The sequence below is a fragment of the Eptatretus burgeri genome, chromosome 1 (genome assembly GCF_056783735.1).
Source record: "Eptatretus burgeri isolate ZD-2024b chromosome 1, Ebu_testis_v1, whole genome shotgun sequence".
Taxonomy (NCBI): Eukaryota; Metazoa; Chordata; class Myxini; order Myxiniformes; family Myxinidae; genus Eptatretus; species Eptatretus burgeri.
In genome coordinates, this window is record NC_140961.1 from 143,501,415 (window position 1) to 143,515,782 (window position 14,368).

Consider the following 14,368-nt stretch of genomic DNA (forward strand, 5'->3'; position numbering starts at 1 on the left):
CCCACCGGACGGACAATCCCGTCGTGACCCTCTCGGACTAACGCCGGGAACTAGTCACGGGTGGGCCTTTCGGCCTCACCACGATCGTGCCAATCGGCCCCCGCGTGGGATAGGGTTGCTCACCAAATTCGACCTACCTAAGTACCCACACGGAGGGTAGACCGGGCGACCGCACCTCGCCGCAGGTCGACTTCGGACACGGGCCACTTTAAGCGACCCGTTCCGTACTATCGGGATAACCGAGCGGTGTTATCATCAACCTGGACGGTTTGATTAATTATCGGGCGTTTTAGCCCACGACCAACCCTTTACGTGAAGTAAGATGGAGATTCAATAGAGGAAAAGACGAAGCGAAACGGGAAAACAGTTCAACATAAAGCGCATTTATTTCGCGATGAACGGAAAGCACACATATACAATTACACCAAAAGCAAATGTAAAAGAAGAAGAAGAAGAAACACACAATAATGCACAAAAAGCAAATGCAACAATGCAGATCTAACCGACTACCGAGCACACGGCAACACTTATGCAGTTTTACTTCACAGACGGCGCCGACAACACATAAACCCAAAGCAAAAGAAAAGGACCACCCTCAAGGATGAGGCGGGCCTGGGGCCGAGACCGCGTCGGGCCTACCCGTCTGGTGATGAGCCGCGAAATGGCGCTGGCGCCCCGACTCCGCGGGCCTCGCTGGGACTGCCTGGTATGGGGTGGGGACGGGGCCCCCTTCTCGCACTATCTCAGCGCGGGGGGAAACAGGAGGGGGGTTGTTGATGCTCGGGGGGAAGGAGGATATCTCCCTGTCTCGGGTCCCGCGACGAGCGTCTCCACCACGACCTCGGTCGCGCCGCCGGCCTCTCCCTCCGCAGCTCCCCGACTCTGACACGAGCACCCCCTCGACCGCCTCCGCCGCCACCTCTCCACAGCTCCGTCCTCTTCACTCTGACTACTACCACTTCTTCCTAGCTCCACCGACAACTCCCTTGACTGACGAACGTGGTCGTTTATATCCCCCGTGGCCTCGCTCCTTCACCTTTGACCCTTTACCTCCGACCCTTCACCTCTAACTGGCTCCCCATTGGACCGAGGAAAAGTGGGCGTGAATGCTTTTTGATCCATGAATTTGCATTTAGCGACCACACTCCAACGCCCCTGGAGGCGGGGCCAAATCGCCCCACGCTCACCGATAGGACGGAACAGAAGTGGGCGTGAGTCGTTTTTGATCCGTTTTCTTCGGAAAGGCCGGCGCTTTTGCACCCCTGCTCGGTGCGCGCCCTGCACGAGTCCAGTATCGGTGCCCACAAGCGGCGTGGGAATGACGGTGATGCGATGGTTGCGAGGGCGAGTTGTGACGGTAAAGGTCGTGGCTGTTGTTGTGAAGCGGCGTTGCGGTTGGTGGTTGTTGTGTGATGGCTGTTGAGACGTGGTTGGTGGTGGTAGTAATGGCGGCTGTTCCAAAATAAAGATAGTAAAAGAAAAACGGCTATCTCGAGGGGTCGCAGCCCGAATGAATGACATTTATTCCCTCGAAACAACGGGTTTGGGCCTAACTACACATATACTCACAGAGATATCTCACCTAAGGGACCTGGATGGTGGTTTGCGAATTTCGTCAACCACAACACTACCCCCTCCCCTTTTTACAGACTCGTCCCGAGTCGTCAAATTTTCGTGTGCCATCATGTGTAGTTTTCCCCTAGTACACTTTACCTACGGATCCCTGAGTGCGACATTCATGGTATTCGTGTCCCCAAAATAAATAACCTGAGGGCTGAGTAACTACCTAAACAAACTCACTCACACGGACGACTTAAATAAAATTGCCGGTGCTAGGACAGACATGCCGGGGGCGCACTCATATTTACAGTACATCTTACCTTAACTTACAAATTTTACACTAAACCATGGCCCAGGATCAATTAACTCTGCAAAAAGAAAGCAGTTAGCAGGGAGCCAGGCTGCTCGCATGCAGTCTCTGACTCAAACAATGCAGGTGACAGGGAACGTGGCCGGCTGCTCACACACAGTCCAAGGCCTTCCCTTTTGAACTGAACGCAGTGAACCACAAGGGTGCATGGGCTGCACAAACGTAGTCTCCGTGCTAGCTCAAGTGGCACACGCAATTAACACAATGAATGGATGGATGAATGGTTTGAACTGAACGCAAACACGGTGCACGGGCCGCCACTGCAGGCCCGTGTTGTAGCTGCCAACAGGGCAGTTCTTGCAGCTTGCAAACTGTTGCTTTTACGATGATCCCGGCGCGCAAGGAAATGAACAGGGGGGGGGGGGCAAAGCAAAATTGAACGGGGCTGGTGAACAGGGGCAGTGGGCGTGGCATGGCAAAGGCAGCAGGCAAACACAACCTGCAGAAGAAGGCCGCTGCAGGCAAACACAGCCGGCAGATGAACTGGCCGGCACAGGCCTTGAAGCACAGCAGCTGCAGACAATCCGACCGGCACAGGCCTTGCAGCACAGCAGCTGCAGATGATCCAGCCGGCACAGGCCTCGCAGCAAAACAACAGCTGCCGATGAAGTGGGCCGGCCTTTGCCTTGCAGCAACGCAGCCAGCAGATGAAGCTGGCCAGTCTTTGCCATTCAGTGGAGGTTGGTGGAGGGAGTGTGGTGGTGCTGGCCACTCGGAAGACGGGCTCGGACCTACCCTACGGTCTCCCTCCCAACCTATCGCCTTTGCCTGTCACTGTCTATACCCACTCCCTTAATTTGTCAAACCCCAATTTAGCCCCAACTTCTTTTTTTATTTTTACTTCCCCACTATAAATCGTCCCCTAACCCCCTTTATCGTCTTTGTTCGGCTAACCTATCCTGTCACCGAGCCTACTCCCAACCCCTACGTTCCCTTCCCGGAGGGAATAAGGGAGAGCTAACGTCCTGTGTCGAGGCCCAATCCAAGCCTCAGAATGGCCTCCCCAGACTTCAGCGATCGAACCAAAGTGGGTCCAGCGGCCCACAACGAGAGCGAGGGGATGGATGGTGCGGAAGGGTACACTTCCTAATCTACCCTAACCATTTAACTGTTAAACTACCCCGGGGCTTTCAACAAGCGCCTCTCGCTTAAACTATTGGTTCTAACAACCCAGATTCCCGTCGCCTGTGTTGGTGTCCTCACAATTTCGGGCCTCGCACCCCAATTTTCTCTCCGTGCCCTCACACGGTCTCATGGCTGGGACACGTGGCTCCCTTTGGCAGGCATGACCCTCTGCCGATTCTCCCGCTATGGCACCCCCGGGCACTACACTGCCTCCGAGCCTACCTGCTCCCTAAACACCGGGGAGTGCCCCCCATGGCACCTCCCCTGAAACGCACACGTGGCAGGCTGGCTTCCCAGGCCCCTTTCCGAGGGTCACCCGTGCCCACAACACTGCCCATGCGGCTAATGGCGCCCCGGGCCCCCGCACCAAGCAGGCGCACCCGTGCCCACTACGCTATCCCGGCCCCCCATGGGCCCTTGGCCTACTACGGCCGACTAGCCTGGTGCCCGGGGTACCCACTCAGCGATACTCACTTTTCGCAGCCACGCTCCCAGCCCGTCAACAGGGCTCCTGCACCCCTCCAAACGGGTTTCGAGCCTACACTCCCACCAACAGCAAAACGACTTCCATTTTTCAATTTGACTAACCCCCTAACTCACTCTACACTGACCCCGGGGTCCCTTGGGCGGGAGTCACTCCTCCCCCCCAATCACTCATCGCACCATGCAGTCCCCATTCGCTCCACTCACACAGACCCGCTGGCCTCACTCACTCATCATGCACTCACCTCACAACTCTTCAACACACTCACCGCTGGACTCTGCCATCCTTCTAACTACCTCCCCTAACTAACTCGTGCTCCCACGTCGTCCCTTAAACTATAGCACGTTCCATTTAACCTACGTAGCTAAGCTACGTCCCCTCTACACATTCACAAGTCTGTCACTGTCCTCGAATGTCCCAAAAATCAATTTCCCAACCTAAATCTGACTACAATCCCTCTAACTAATCCATTCCACGGACTCCATGAGGACTTACCCCTGCCCCATGAAGTCGGTCTAACTAAGCTAACCCTTCCCCCTAACTAGTTTCCATCCTGTGCCCTGATAAGGGGGTCTTCCACCCCTTGCCCGGGAATCCTGTGCACCCGAAAGTGAGGCCTGCTTTTTTTTTTTTTTACATGCGCAGCACCAGCGCGGCAACTCACAGCTCGCGCACTTTGCACCTGCCCGTGACGTCATGCAGCTGCACGTGTACCTCGTCCCTCCTTGGACGGTACCATCCGGCAGGGATACCCCTCCTGCCGGATTCCAACCCCACGCGCAGCCATGACGTCACCGTGCGCATAAAAAAAAAACAAGCCCCACGTCTCGAGGGGTTCCCCACGCGAACACATGTGCCTTGCCCGTTGGAGCTTAACACACACGATCGCGTGGAGAACCCATCCGGTCCAAATCCGTTTACCTGCCTAAACTTTGTCCGTCCGCGGGATCGGCAAATCCACCGCGTGCGTTTCCGGACCGGGACTTCACTCTCGCAAGCGAGCACGTGGGGGCCTCGTGCGTTGCACAGCACGGACCTCGTGCTCGCGGCTGGGCGAACCCGGCACGGTCCCCGAAACAACTACAGCCGCTACTCGGCTTTCTTTCCTCACATGTCGCCGTCGTCGCCATTCGACCCACGCACACCTGCGTGTTACGACGCTCACACTCCATTCCATTATATTCACCCCGGGAGACGTGGCTGCATGTTCACACATGCCCACCGACATCTCCCTTACATACCGCTCTCTCACACACACGGTCTCCCTTGCACTCGGCCGTTCACTCACGCATGCCATTACCCTTGCACACATGGCTCCCCTCACTCGCGGCCTTCCACTCACTCGTGTCATTTCCCTCACACAAACCATACTACTCACACACGCGGGGGCACTCATCCGCGGTGCCTCATCCACACACCGTCCCTCACTCACACACGCGGGGCACTCACCCGCGGTGCCTCACTCATACACCGTGCCTCACTCACACACGCGGGGGCACTCATCCGCGGTGCCTCATCCACACACCGCGTGCTGGGAAGCACGTACTCCGGCACAATCGCCACCACACCACTCACACACGGGGTCGCTTCCACACACGGGGACGCACTCACACCTTGCACCACACACACAGGGACAACCACACTGGGGATTCGTGTCCCCACAAGGGTCTCCGGGGCCTCTATACCCCCCAAGCTCTCCGTGCACCTGTCTACAGCACTCCTCCCCTCGAACTCGCAAAGCACGACCGAACTCACCTGGTCGTGACTCGCCTCAAGGGGGCATACTCCCTCCCCTCGTTCCTGGAAGAGGCCATCCAGCTGCTCGCACCGGGTCTCTACCCAGTCCGCGAGCTCACCCCCATTATCCTCCACTACCTCCGTGTGTGTGTGTGTGTGCGTCACTAACCCTGTCTTCATCGTGTAGTCTTCCCTCTATCGTTCCCATCTCCCGTGTCTCTGCCAACTCAGTCACCTCTTCACCCTTTACCTCCCTTGTCTCAACTATTATTTCCGTCTCTTCCCTTATCTCCCTCGTGTACGTCTCCGTCACCCCAATTAGTTTGTCCCTCTCGGTTACCGTCACTTTTTCTGTCACGACCCTCGCCCAACACGCCCCCCGAATTATTTTGTCACCCGCCTCCACCGCGGGCCCGACAGCCGTTGCACCCCCTTCCAGCTCGTTCGCTCCCACACGTGGAGTCGCCATTTTAAGCTCCCTGCTAACGGCCTTCATGCCCGCCTGCAGGCTTCGGCCCATGTTCTGCGTCTCACCCCGCAGCTTTTTAGTTTCTTCCTTCATGTTTGTTTCCATTCCGTTCATTTGCTTGTTCATTCCTTCCATTTCGTTTTTCATTTCATTTGTGTATGTATCCATTTTCGTTTTCATTTTTTGTGTATTCGCATCCATCCTCGTTTTCACTTCGTTCATTTGCTTGTTCATGTTCGCTGTCATTTCCGCCAGCATGGCGCATAGCTGGGCCATGTCGGGTGCGCTTGGGTGAGCCGATTCGGCAAAGATCGGGGGGTTTTGGCGGAGGGGGGGAGGGAAGGTGTCATACACCGCGGCCGCTGCCGCACCTATTTCGGGCTCTGGGCTCAGTTGGGGGAGTTCATGTTCCTGCACAATCAACATTTCCTGCACGGGGTTTTCATCCTGGACCATGGATTCTACACATTCTACATCCATTTCTAATACCCCCGGCTCCCGCTCGCCTTGAGACGCCATCTTGCTTCTCGCAAAGGGTTAATTTAGCTCGCTCGTAATTTGGAGGGAATTGGGGGTCGCTCCTCTCACCCCTGGACCGATTCCCGTGAATTTAGCTGGAGACAGGAGAGCCCGTTGTCCCGTTCTCCGTCACCAGTGCCGCGAGGAGGGCGACGAGTTTGTATCGCACGACCTGACACCAGTGTTGCTGATTCGCGCCCGCCGGCGTGCGAACGGCCACGTAACTCGAATCGCGGCACGTCGCCCACCGGACGGACAATCCCGTCATGACCCTCTCGGACTAACGCCGGGAACTAGTCACGGGTGGACCTTTCGGCCTCACCACGATCGTGCCAATCGGCCCCCGCGTGGGATAGGGTTGCTCTCCAAATTCGACCTACCTAAGTACCTACACGGAGGGTAGACCGGGCGACCGCACCTCGCAGCAGGTCGACTTCGGACACGGGCCACTTTAAGCGACCCGTTCCGTACTATCGGGATAACCGAGCGGTGTTATCGTCAACCTGGACGGTTCGATTAATTATCGGGCGTTTTAGCCCACGACCAACCCTTTACGTGAAGCAAGATGGAGATTCAATAGAGGAAAAGACGAAGCGAAACGGGAAAACAGTTCAACATAAAGCGCATTTATTTCGCGATGAATGGAAAGCACACATATACAATTGCACCAAAAGCAAATGTAAAAGAAGAAGAAGAAACGCACAATAATGCACAAAAAGCAAATGCAACAATGCAGATCGAACCGACTACCGAGCACACGGCAACACTTATGCAGTTTTACTTCACAGACGGCGCCGACAACACATATACCCAAAGCAAAAGAAAAGGACCACCCTCAAGGATGAGGCGGGCCTGGGGCCGAGACCGCGTCGGGCCTACCCTTCTGGTGATGAGCCGCGAAATGGTGCTGGCGCCCCGACTCCATGGGCCATCGATGGGACTGCCTGGTCTGGGGTGGGGACGGGGCCCCCGTCTCGCACTATCTCAGCGCGGGGGGAAACAGGAGGGGGTTGTTGATGCTCGGGGGGGAAGGAGGATATCTCCCTGTCTCGGGTCCCGCGACGAGCGTCTCCACCACGACCTCGGTCGCGCCGCCGGCCTCTCCCTCCGCAGCTCCCCGACTCCGACACGAGCACCCCCTCGACCGCCTCCGCCGCCACCTCTCCACAGCTCCGTCCTCTTCACTCTGACTACTACCACTTCTTCCCAGCTCCACCGACAACTCCCTTGACTGACGAACGCGGTCGTTTATATCCCCCGTGGCCTCGCTCCTTCACCTTTGACCCTTTACCTCCGACCCTTCACCTCTAACTGGCTCCCCATTGGACCGAGGAAAAGTGGGCGTGAATGCTTTTTGATCCATGAATTTGCATATAGCGACCACACTCCAACGCCCCTGGAGGCGGGGCCAAATCGCCCCACGCTCACTGATAGGATGGAACAGAAGTGGGCGTGAGTCGTTTTTGATCCGTTTTCTTCGGAAAGGCCGGCGCTTTTGCACCCCTGCTCGGTGCGCGCCCTGCACGAGTCCAGTATCGGTGCCCACAAGCGGCGTGGGAATGACGGTGATGCGATGGTTGCGAGGGCGAGTTGTGACGGTAAAGGTCGTGGCTGTTGTTGTGAAGCGGCGTTGCGGTTGGTGGTTGTTGTGTGATGGCTGTTGAGACGTGGTTGGTGGTGGTAGTAATGGCGGCTGGTCCAAAATAAAGATAGTAAAAGAAAAACGGCTATCTAGAGGCGTCGCAGCCCGAATGAATGACATTTATTCCCTCGAAACAACGGGTTTGGGCCTAACTACACATATACTGACAGAGATATCTCACCGAAGGGACCTGGATGGTGGTTTGCGAATTTCGTCAACCACAACAATATCAACAACCAAAGTTGTCCAAGTCTTTTTGGAACAGACTGTACACCTAGCATCAATCTGCTCTGGAATGTCTTGATGAAACCACAGCGAATCTTTATTGAGGTGCGCTGCTGATTTATCCTGTACATTCATCTCATAGGTTACACAGTTGACTGGTTTCTCTGATCCAGTCTATGCCGAGGCCTACATCCACGTCAACCAATACGACATTGTGCTGGACGTTCTTATCGTGAACCAGACCGCGGACACGTTGCAGAACTGCACGCTGGAGCTCGCCACGCTCGGTGAGATATCGGCACAAAAATGAAATAATTCGTGCAGATGGTGTGGCATGCCGGTGAGATCCGTCCTTAAAAATGCTTAATTGTTGTCATTTTATGGTTTGTTTGTTTATTTTTTAAATCTGTGTTTCGTGACATGCCATGCATCTTTCTTCGTCGCCTGCAAATAACGAGGATGTTAAACAGGGAAACATTGTATTTTTGATTGAAATATCGACGATAATTTCGAATGTGTATTTGCTTTAGGGGACCTGAAGCTGGTGGAAAAGCCATCTCCATTGACTCTGGCTCCCTACGACTTTGCCAACATCAAGGCGAATGTTAAAGTTGCCTCAACCGAGAATGGCATCATATTTGGGAACATCGGTGAGATTCTCGTGTCGTGCACGTGTCAAGGTCGTTCGATTTGCCGTGGCAGTGCAGATGCAGCAATGCCAACCCTCCCGATTTCATCGGGAGGCTTCCGAAAATTCACCCAAACTCCCGCCCTTACGATCACTATCCTTATCCTCCCGAAATTTTGATATTTTTGCACTGTTCACTAATCAGAATGTACTAGTATGAGAATTGAATGAAAAGCATCGTCTGCTACGTATAGCATGTGGTAACTCCATAACGTTCGCTGCTACCAAATTGTACGTAAAAAATTGCAAATTCAAATGAGGAGCAGCGAAACATTGGGTCTGGATCTCGCTTATGCGATCATGCACTGAGATTTAGTGCATGCGGTATGTGTGCAATACAGTGCATGCGGTATGTATGCACAGTGTATATGCATGCGATACGCTCACTGCATGCAGCTGGGCCCCGTACCAGCCCGGCGGTCGCGACCACCGTGCGGTGTTTAATTTAACAGCCGCTAGAGTTCTACGAGTCGCGCTGCAGCTGTGGAACATCGACTTCGAAGTTACCGATGCTTCAAGCCCTCGATGTTGATTACGAAATGGCAGAAAAGAAGCTTACGAAGACCAAGAAATGGTCTCAGAAGTACAAGACCGAATACAGTCTCCAATACCCGTGTATTCGAAAGTCTGAAAGAGGAATTCATCATGCGTATTGTACAGTATGCAGCGTTGATATTTCAGTTGAGCACGGAGGTCGCGATGATATTCGGAAGCACGTTGGAAGCAAACGGCACACAGACATTGCAAAGGAGAGATCTTCGAGCACGAGTACCGGTACACTTCTGAATTATTTCACCAAACAAGGGACAAGCGAGGAAGAGGATGTTACCCGAGCGGAACTTCTCTTTAGTGGATTTATTGTGGAACATAACTTGCCCATATCAGTCTCAGATCATGCTGGACCTCTATTTCAAAAGATGTTTCCAGATTCAAAAGTTGCTTCAAAGTATGGATGTGCAAGAACAAAAACTTGCAAGATGTGCAAGAACAAAAAAAAAAAAAAAAAAAAAAACGAACAAAAAGCAAGGAAAAAAAAAAAAAAAAAGAACAAGAACAAAGAAGAAAAAAAGAACACTGGTCAACAATTTTTTACTTTCTGAATGTTGTCTAGATTTCTACAAGTGAATTAGGGTATTCTGGCACTGCTGAATCAGGAAATGGCATCCGTTTCTCTCCATCAGGTCAGGTTTTTGTGCTAAGTTGATTTGAAAAAATCAGATCTTGTGACAAAATCAATTACATTTTTGTGGCATTATCAGCTGATTTTTGTCAACACATATCATCCTAAACATGTTTTTAAGAAAAAAAATGTTTTGCCAACAACATTTATTGATTACATGATAGAAACATCGATTACTGTCATCTGAATGGTGGGCATTGATAAAGGTAAGTACAAGTAAATTGCATGTTGCGTCACCACTGTTCAAACTTCAGGGCTTGAACTTCCGTTTCTTCGAACTCCTGGAATGTTCAGCGGCAGGGAGGTCTCTCTTCAGATTCCAACAGTAGTCAGCCATCATGACTGCGTCCCAGCGACCCTGATACCTGGTCTCCATCTCCTTCATGTCCTGATGGAATCTCTCCCCCTGCTCGTCACTCATTGAACCCAGGTTCTCAGGAAACCAGTTCATATGTGAAAATAGGTAGTGCATCTTGATGCTCATGTTGCAGCCCAGGTTTCTGAAAGCAGTCAGCATGTTGTTGACAAGTTCTGCGTAGTTTCTGGCCTTATTGTTGCCAAGAAAGTTCTTCACTACCAAAACAAATGTCTTCCACGCTTCCAGTTCCACTTCGTTCATTGAGTTTTTGAACTCTGGATCTCTGATGAGCTGACGGATCTGAGAACCATCAAAGATGCCAACTTTCAACTTGTCCATGGTCAATCCTGGAAAAGCCTGGCACAAGTAAGTGAAGCAGTCACCATCTTTGTCCAGAGCCTTGGTGAACTGCTTGATTAAGCCGAGCTTGATGTGCAGCGGTGGGAAGAGTATTCTGTCTCTGTCCACCAGAGGGTCGTTGATGACGTTCCTTTCTTTGCATGGCACCAATTCCTCCCGCACAGGCCAGTCCTTCTTCGTGTAATGCTGAGCACGGTCCCTACTATCCCACATGCACAGAAAACATGGGTACTTGGTGAAGCCAGACTGTTGTCCCAACAAAAAGTTCACCATCTTCAGGTCAACACAAATAAACCACTTATGCTGATCATAACCAATTTTCTCCAGCACGTACTTCACCGCTTCATACTTCTCCTTCAGTGTAGTCGAGTGAGCGATGGGTACAGAGGCAAACTGGTTGCCGTTGTGTAGCAGAACACATTTCAGTGATCGCTTGCTGCTGTCAATGAACAGTCTCCAATCTTTGGGTTCGTACTGTGGCACTCCAAGCTTGAGCAGAAGCGCATGTCATAAATTGGCGCATGTAGGTATTGTACATTCTTCAGAGTTCGTTATTTCAAGAAATACAACTTTTTTGTATCACATTATTACAAAATCTGCCCCATTAACTTTAGTTTTGATCCATGAACTTTATGCTTTGCCTCACCAATTTTTGGAAGATTTTGAGGTTTTATGACTTCAAACTGATCCCTTTTCGACATAATCACCCAGAACTATCGTACCTGAATACTTCTTGTCATTAAAATAATTATTTCCAATTAAAACAATTATTTGACATGACATTTTACCCCCACCAACTTCTTCTAAAATGCTCCACACATGCGTACATGTGAACAAAAATGTAAAAAACGACATGTGGCCATATCTCAAAAACTTGACCTGATTGAACAAAACTAATGTGAGTTTTGGATTCAGCGCATCAGATTCGTCCTAAATCAGCTTAAAAAATGCAGACAACAAATTTGTTGTTGACCAGTGTAATTGGTGAGTTGTCAAATGTTACTGCTTCATCTATTGCCGATATTGCTAGACTCGCTCCATTTAGCCTCGCTACAGACGGTAGCAATGACAGTGGTGAGGCCCAGCTATATCCTGTCCTGATTTCGTACTATGACAACAGTGCTGGGATTGTGAAGCAAGGTTTGCTAAGTTTGCCTGCGTGCAAACAAGATTCCACTGGAGAAAACATTTTCAAACTGCTTGATCATGAGTTCAGTGACAGGAAAATTCCCTTGAGGGAAATTGTGTTTCCTTTTGTGCTGATAATGCCTCTGTCATGGTGGGCAAGCACAAAGGAGTCGCTGCTTATATCCACAAACAAAATCCAGAGTGCTACATCATGCGATGCCCTTGCCATATGATGCACAATACGGCCAAGAAGGCGGCTCAGGCCTTACCCATTGAATTAGATGACTTTCTCATCGATATTTACTACTACTTGGGCAAAAGTAGTAAACGCGTCAAAGGAGTGAAAGCACTGCAAGAACTCTGTGATGCCCCGACACACAAGATTCTGAAGCATGTCGCAACAAGGTGGCTGTCCCTTGGTCAGTGCCTAGACAGGCTGATTGAACAGTGGGAGCCACTTCGCCTCTTCTTCAAAGAAGAAGTACGAAGAAAAATGCAACCAACTGTAGCCAAGACTCTAACAACGAGCAAGAAGGACGGCACTGTATCTACTGCCAGTACTGGCACTGCAGGATCAAGCACTAGTGGAGCAGCATTCACCACTACCACTGCAGTATCTGCTGCGAAGAAGACAGCAGGGACAGCACCAAAACCAATGCTGAGAGCAGGTAGCATCACCGGCCCTTCATCACGTTCATCTACAAAGCAGATCCCTTCAGAGTCGAGAAAGACTGTGATAGTCCCATCTACAGGCAAAGAAGGACCCAAGTTAAGTTCTGCTTTTGCCAAATCACTTGATAGAAGCTCAGCAAAACCTTCGAATCAGAGGTCTTCTTCCTTGGCTGCACCTACCTCAAGCTCTCTCCCTCAAACGTAAAATTGGATCTGGTACTACGAGTCTGACCTCTTCTGCTGGCAGTAAACGCAAAGTGTGATCGCCCTGCGGCTAAGTGTACTACGAGTTCTACAACTAAAAAGCGCATCTTCCTCAAGCACTGTGCAGGAATCTAGAGAAAGATGTGTCAACAGGAGGTTCTTGGCTCCACAAACAAAACTCTAATGGTTCTTCATTCGATATGCTAAAAAGCTTTTTGCATAAGGGACTCTTCTGCTCCAAAGAGACGAACCCTGTATTCATCTCCTGCACGGAGAATTGAATGGTCTTCTGAAAGATATCTTCGTACGGTTTTTGAAACCATCGGTGTCATCGGTTGCTCTGGTAAATGTACCCTTCTCTGACAGAAATCATCAGAAGAATGATGAGGACCTCATGATTGGGAACGATGCCAAACTGTATATAAGGGAACAAAGGAGTCTCAAGAAATCCACCTTCATTCTGAGTGAGTCAGACATCCAAGGTTTCTTCAGTGCAGTTCGCTCATATTATGTGAAAGCCTGCAATTACATCTTCAAAACCTGGCCGCGAGATGATGAATTAGCCAAGCATGCTCAGGTGCTGGATGTTAAGCTACACCAAGAAGTGGGGTTTGACTGTGTGGAGTTTTTCATCAAGAAATTCCCCTGTCTGTTCAGTGGCGGTGATAGTGACATAGACAGTCTTGAGAGTGAATTCGCTCACTACCAGGCAGACGCCTCCCTACCTACAATTGCTACTGAGACAGTGAGAGTGGATGAGCAGTGGCATCGGATTTCACAGCTCACAGATCCCTGCACTGGTGCCAAGAAGTATCCTAATTTGAGCAAAGTGATGAAGGGAATCTTGGTCATTCTTCATTCGAACGCATCATGTGAGCGGGCACTCAGTCTTGTACGGAAGAATCATACTGAATTTCGTCCCAATTTGAGTGTCAAAACCCTGGAAGCTCTCTTAATTGAAAAACTAGCTCATAGCACCCCTTGCTACCAGAGAGAATACAGCAAAGACATAATCAGAAGGGCTAAAAGAGCCACACAGCTGTCACTCAGCAAAGCTGCCATGGAAAAAGCAAGCAGCAGTAGTACCAGCCAGTAAGGTAAGAAAAATATTGCTTCTTTTGTGCTTTTTGTTAATCTTTGATTGTCCCCTAACTTATTAATATTAACATACATGTAACATTAAAAAGTGCACAATTTTCCCCTTTTTTTGTTCAAAAAGTGGGAATTCTTAACATGTTAAATGCTCCAAAATAGGGCTTAGAGAGCGTCTAGAACCCCAGAGCTTCCAGGGCCCTAAGGCGGGCCCTGGACCCCGCCGCAAGGGTCGAGCGCTCCGCGCTCGAGATGTGCGCTTCGCGCACATTATTTGGTGTCGGTTGAAAATCCTCCCTAATTCTGATTTCCAAAAGTTGGCATCTCTGCAGATGCCACGGCTCCTTGATTATCAGGTGTAGCATCGCATACGTACAGCACGTGAGCAGTTTATTGTGTAATTTTGTAATGAGTAAATGGAGGGGAGGCAGAGGTGCTCAACGGTTCCCTCGAGTCCGGAATACCTAGCTAATCCTAACCTCGTGCTCAGTGGCTTTTACTTTGTGGCGTTATCTGGTGGTTTAAAGATTGAACTCGAGGCTGTAAGTGATTGTT

General features: G+C 51.0%; 1 protein-coding gene across 3 annotated transcripts in view; it reads left to right on the forward strand.

The window, feature by feature from the left end:
* Positions 1-14,368, forward strand: part of COPB1 (coat protein complex I subunit beta 1) — a 60,605-nt gene that overhangs the window by 32,940 nt on the left and 13,297 nt on the right. For all 3 annotated transcript variants that reach the window (XM_085846364.1, XM_085846374.1, XM_085846358.1), the window contains exons 17-18: positions 8,274-8,418; positions 8,662-8,781. In XM_085846364.1, coding sequence (XP_085702490.1) covers positions 8,274-8,418; positions 8,662-8,781 — 265 coding nt within the window. The remainder of the gene's footprint in view (positions 1-8,273; positions 8,419-8,661; positions 8,782-14,368) is intronic.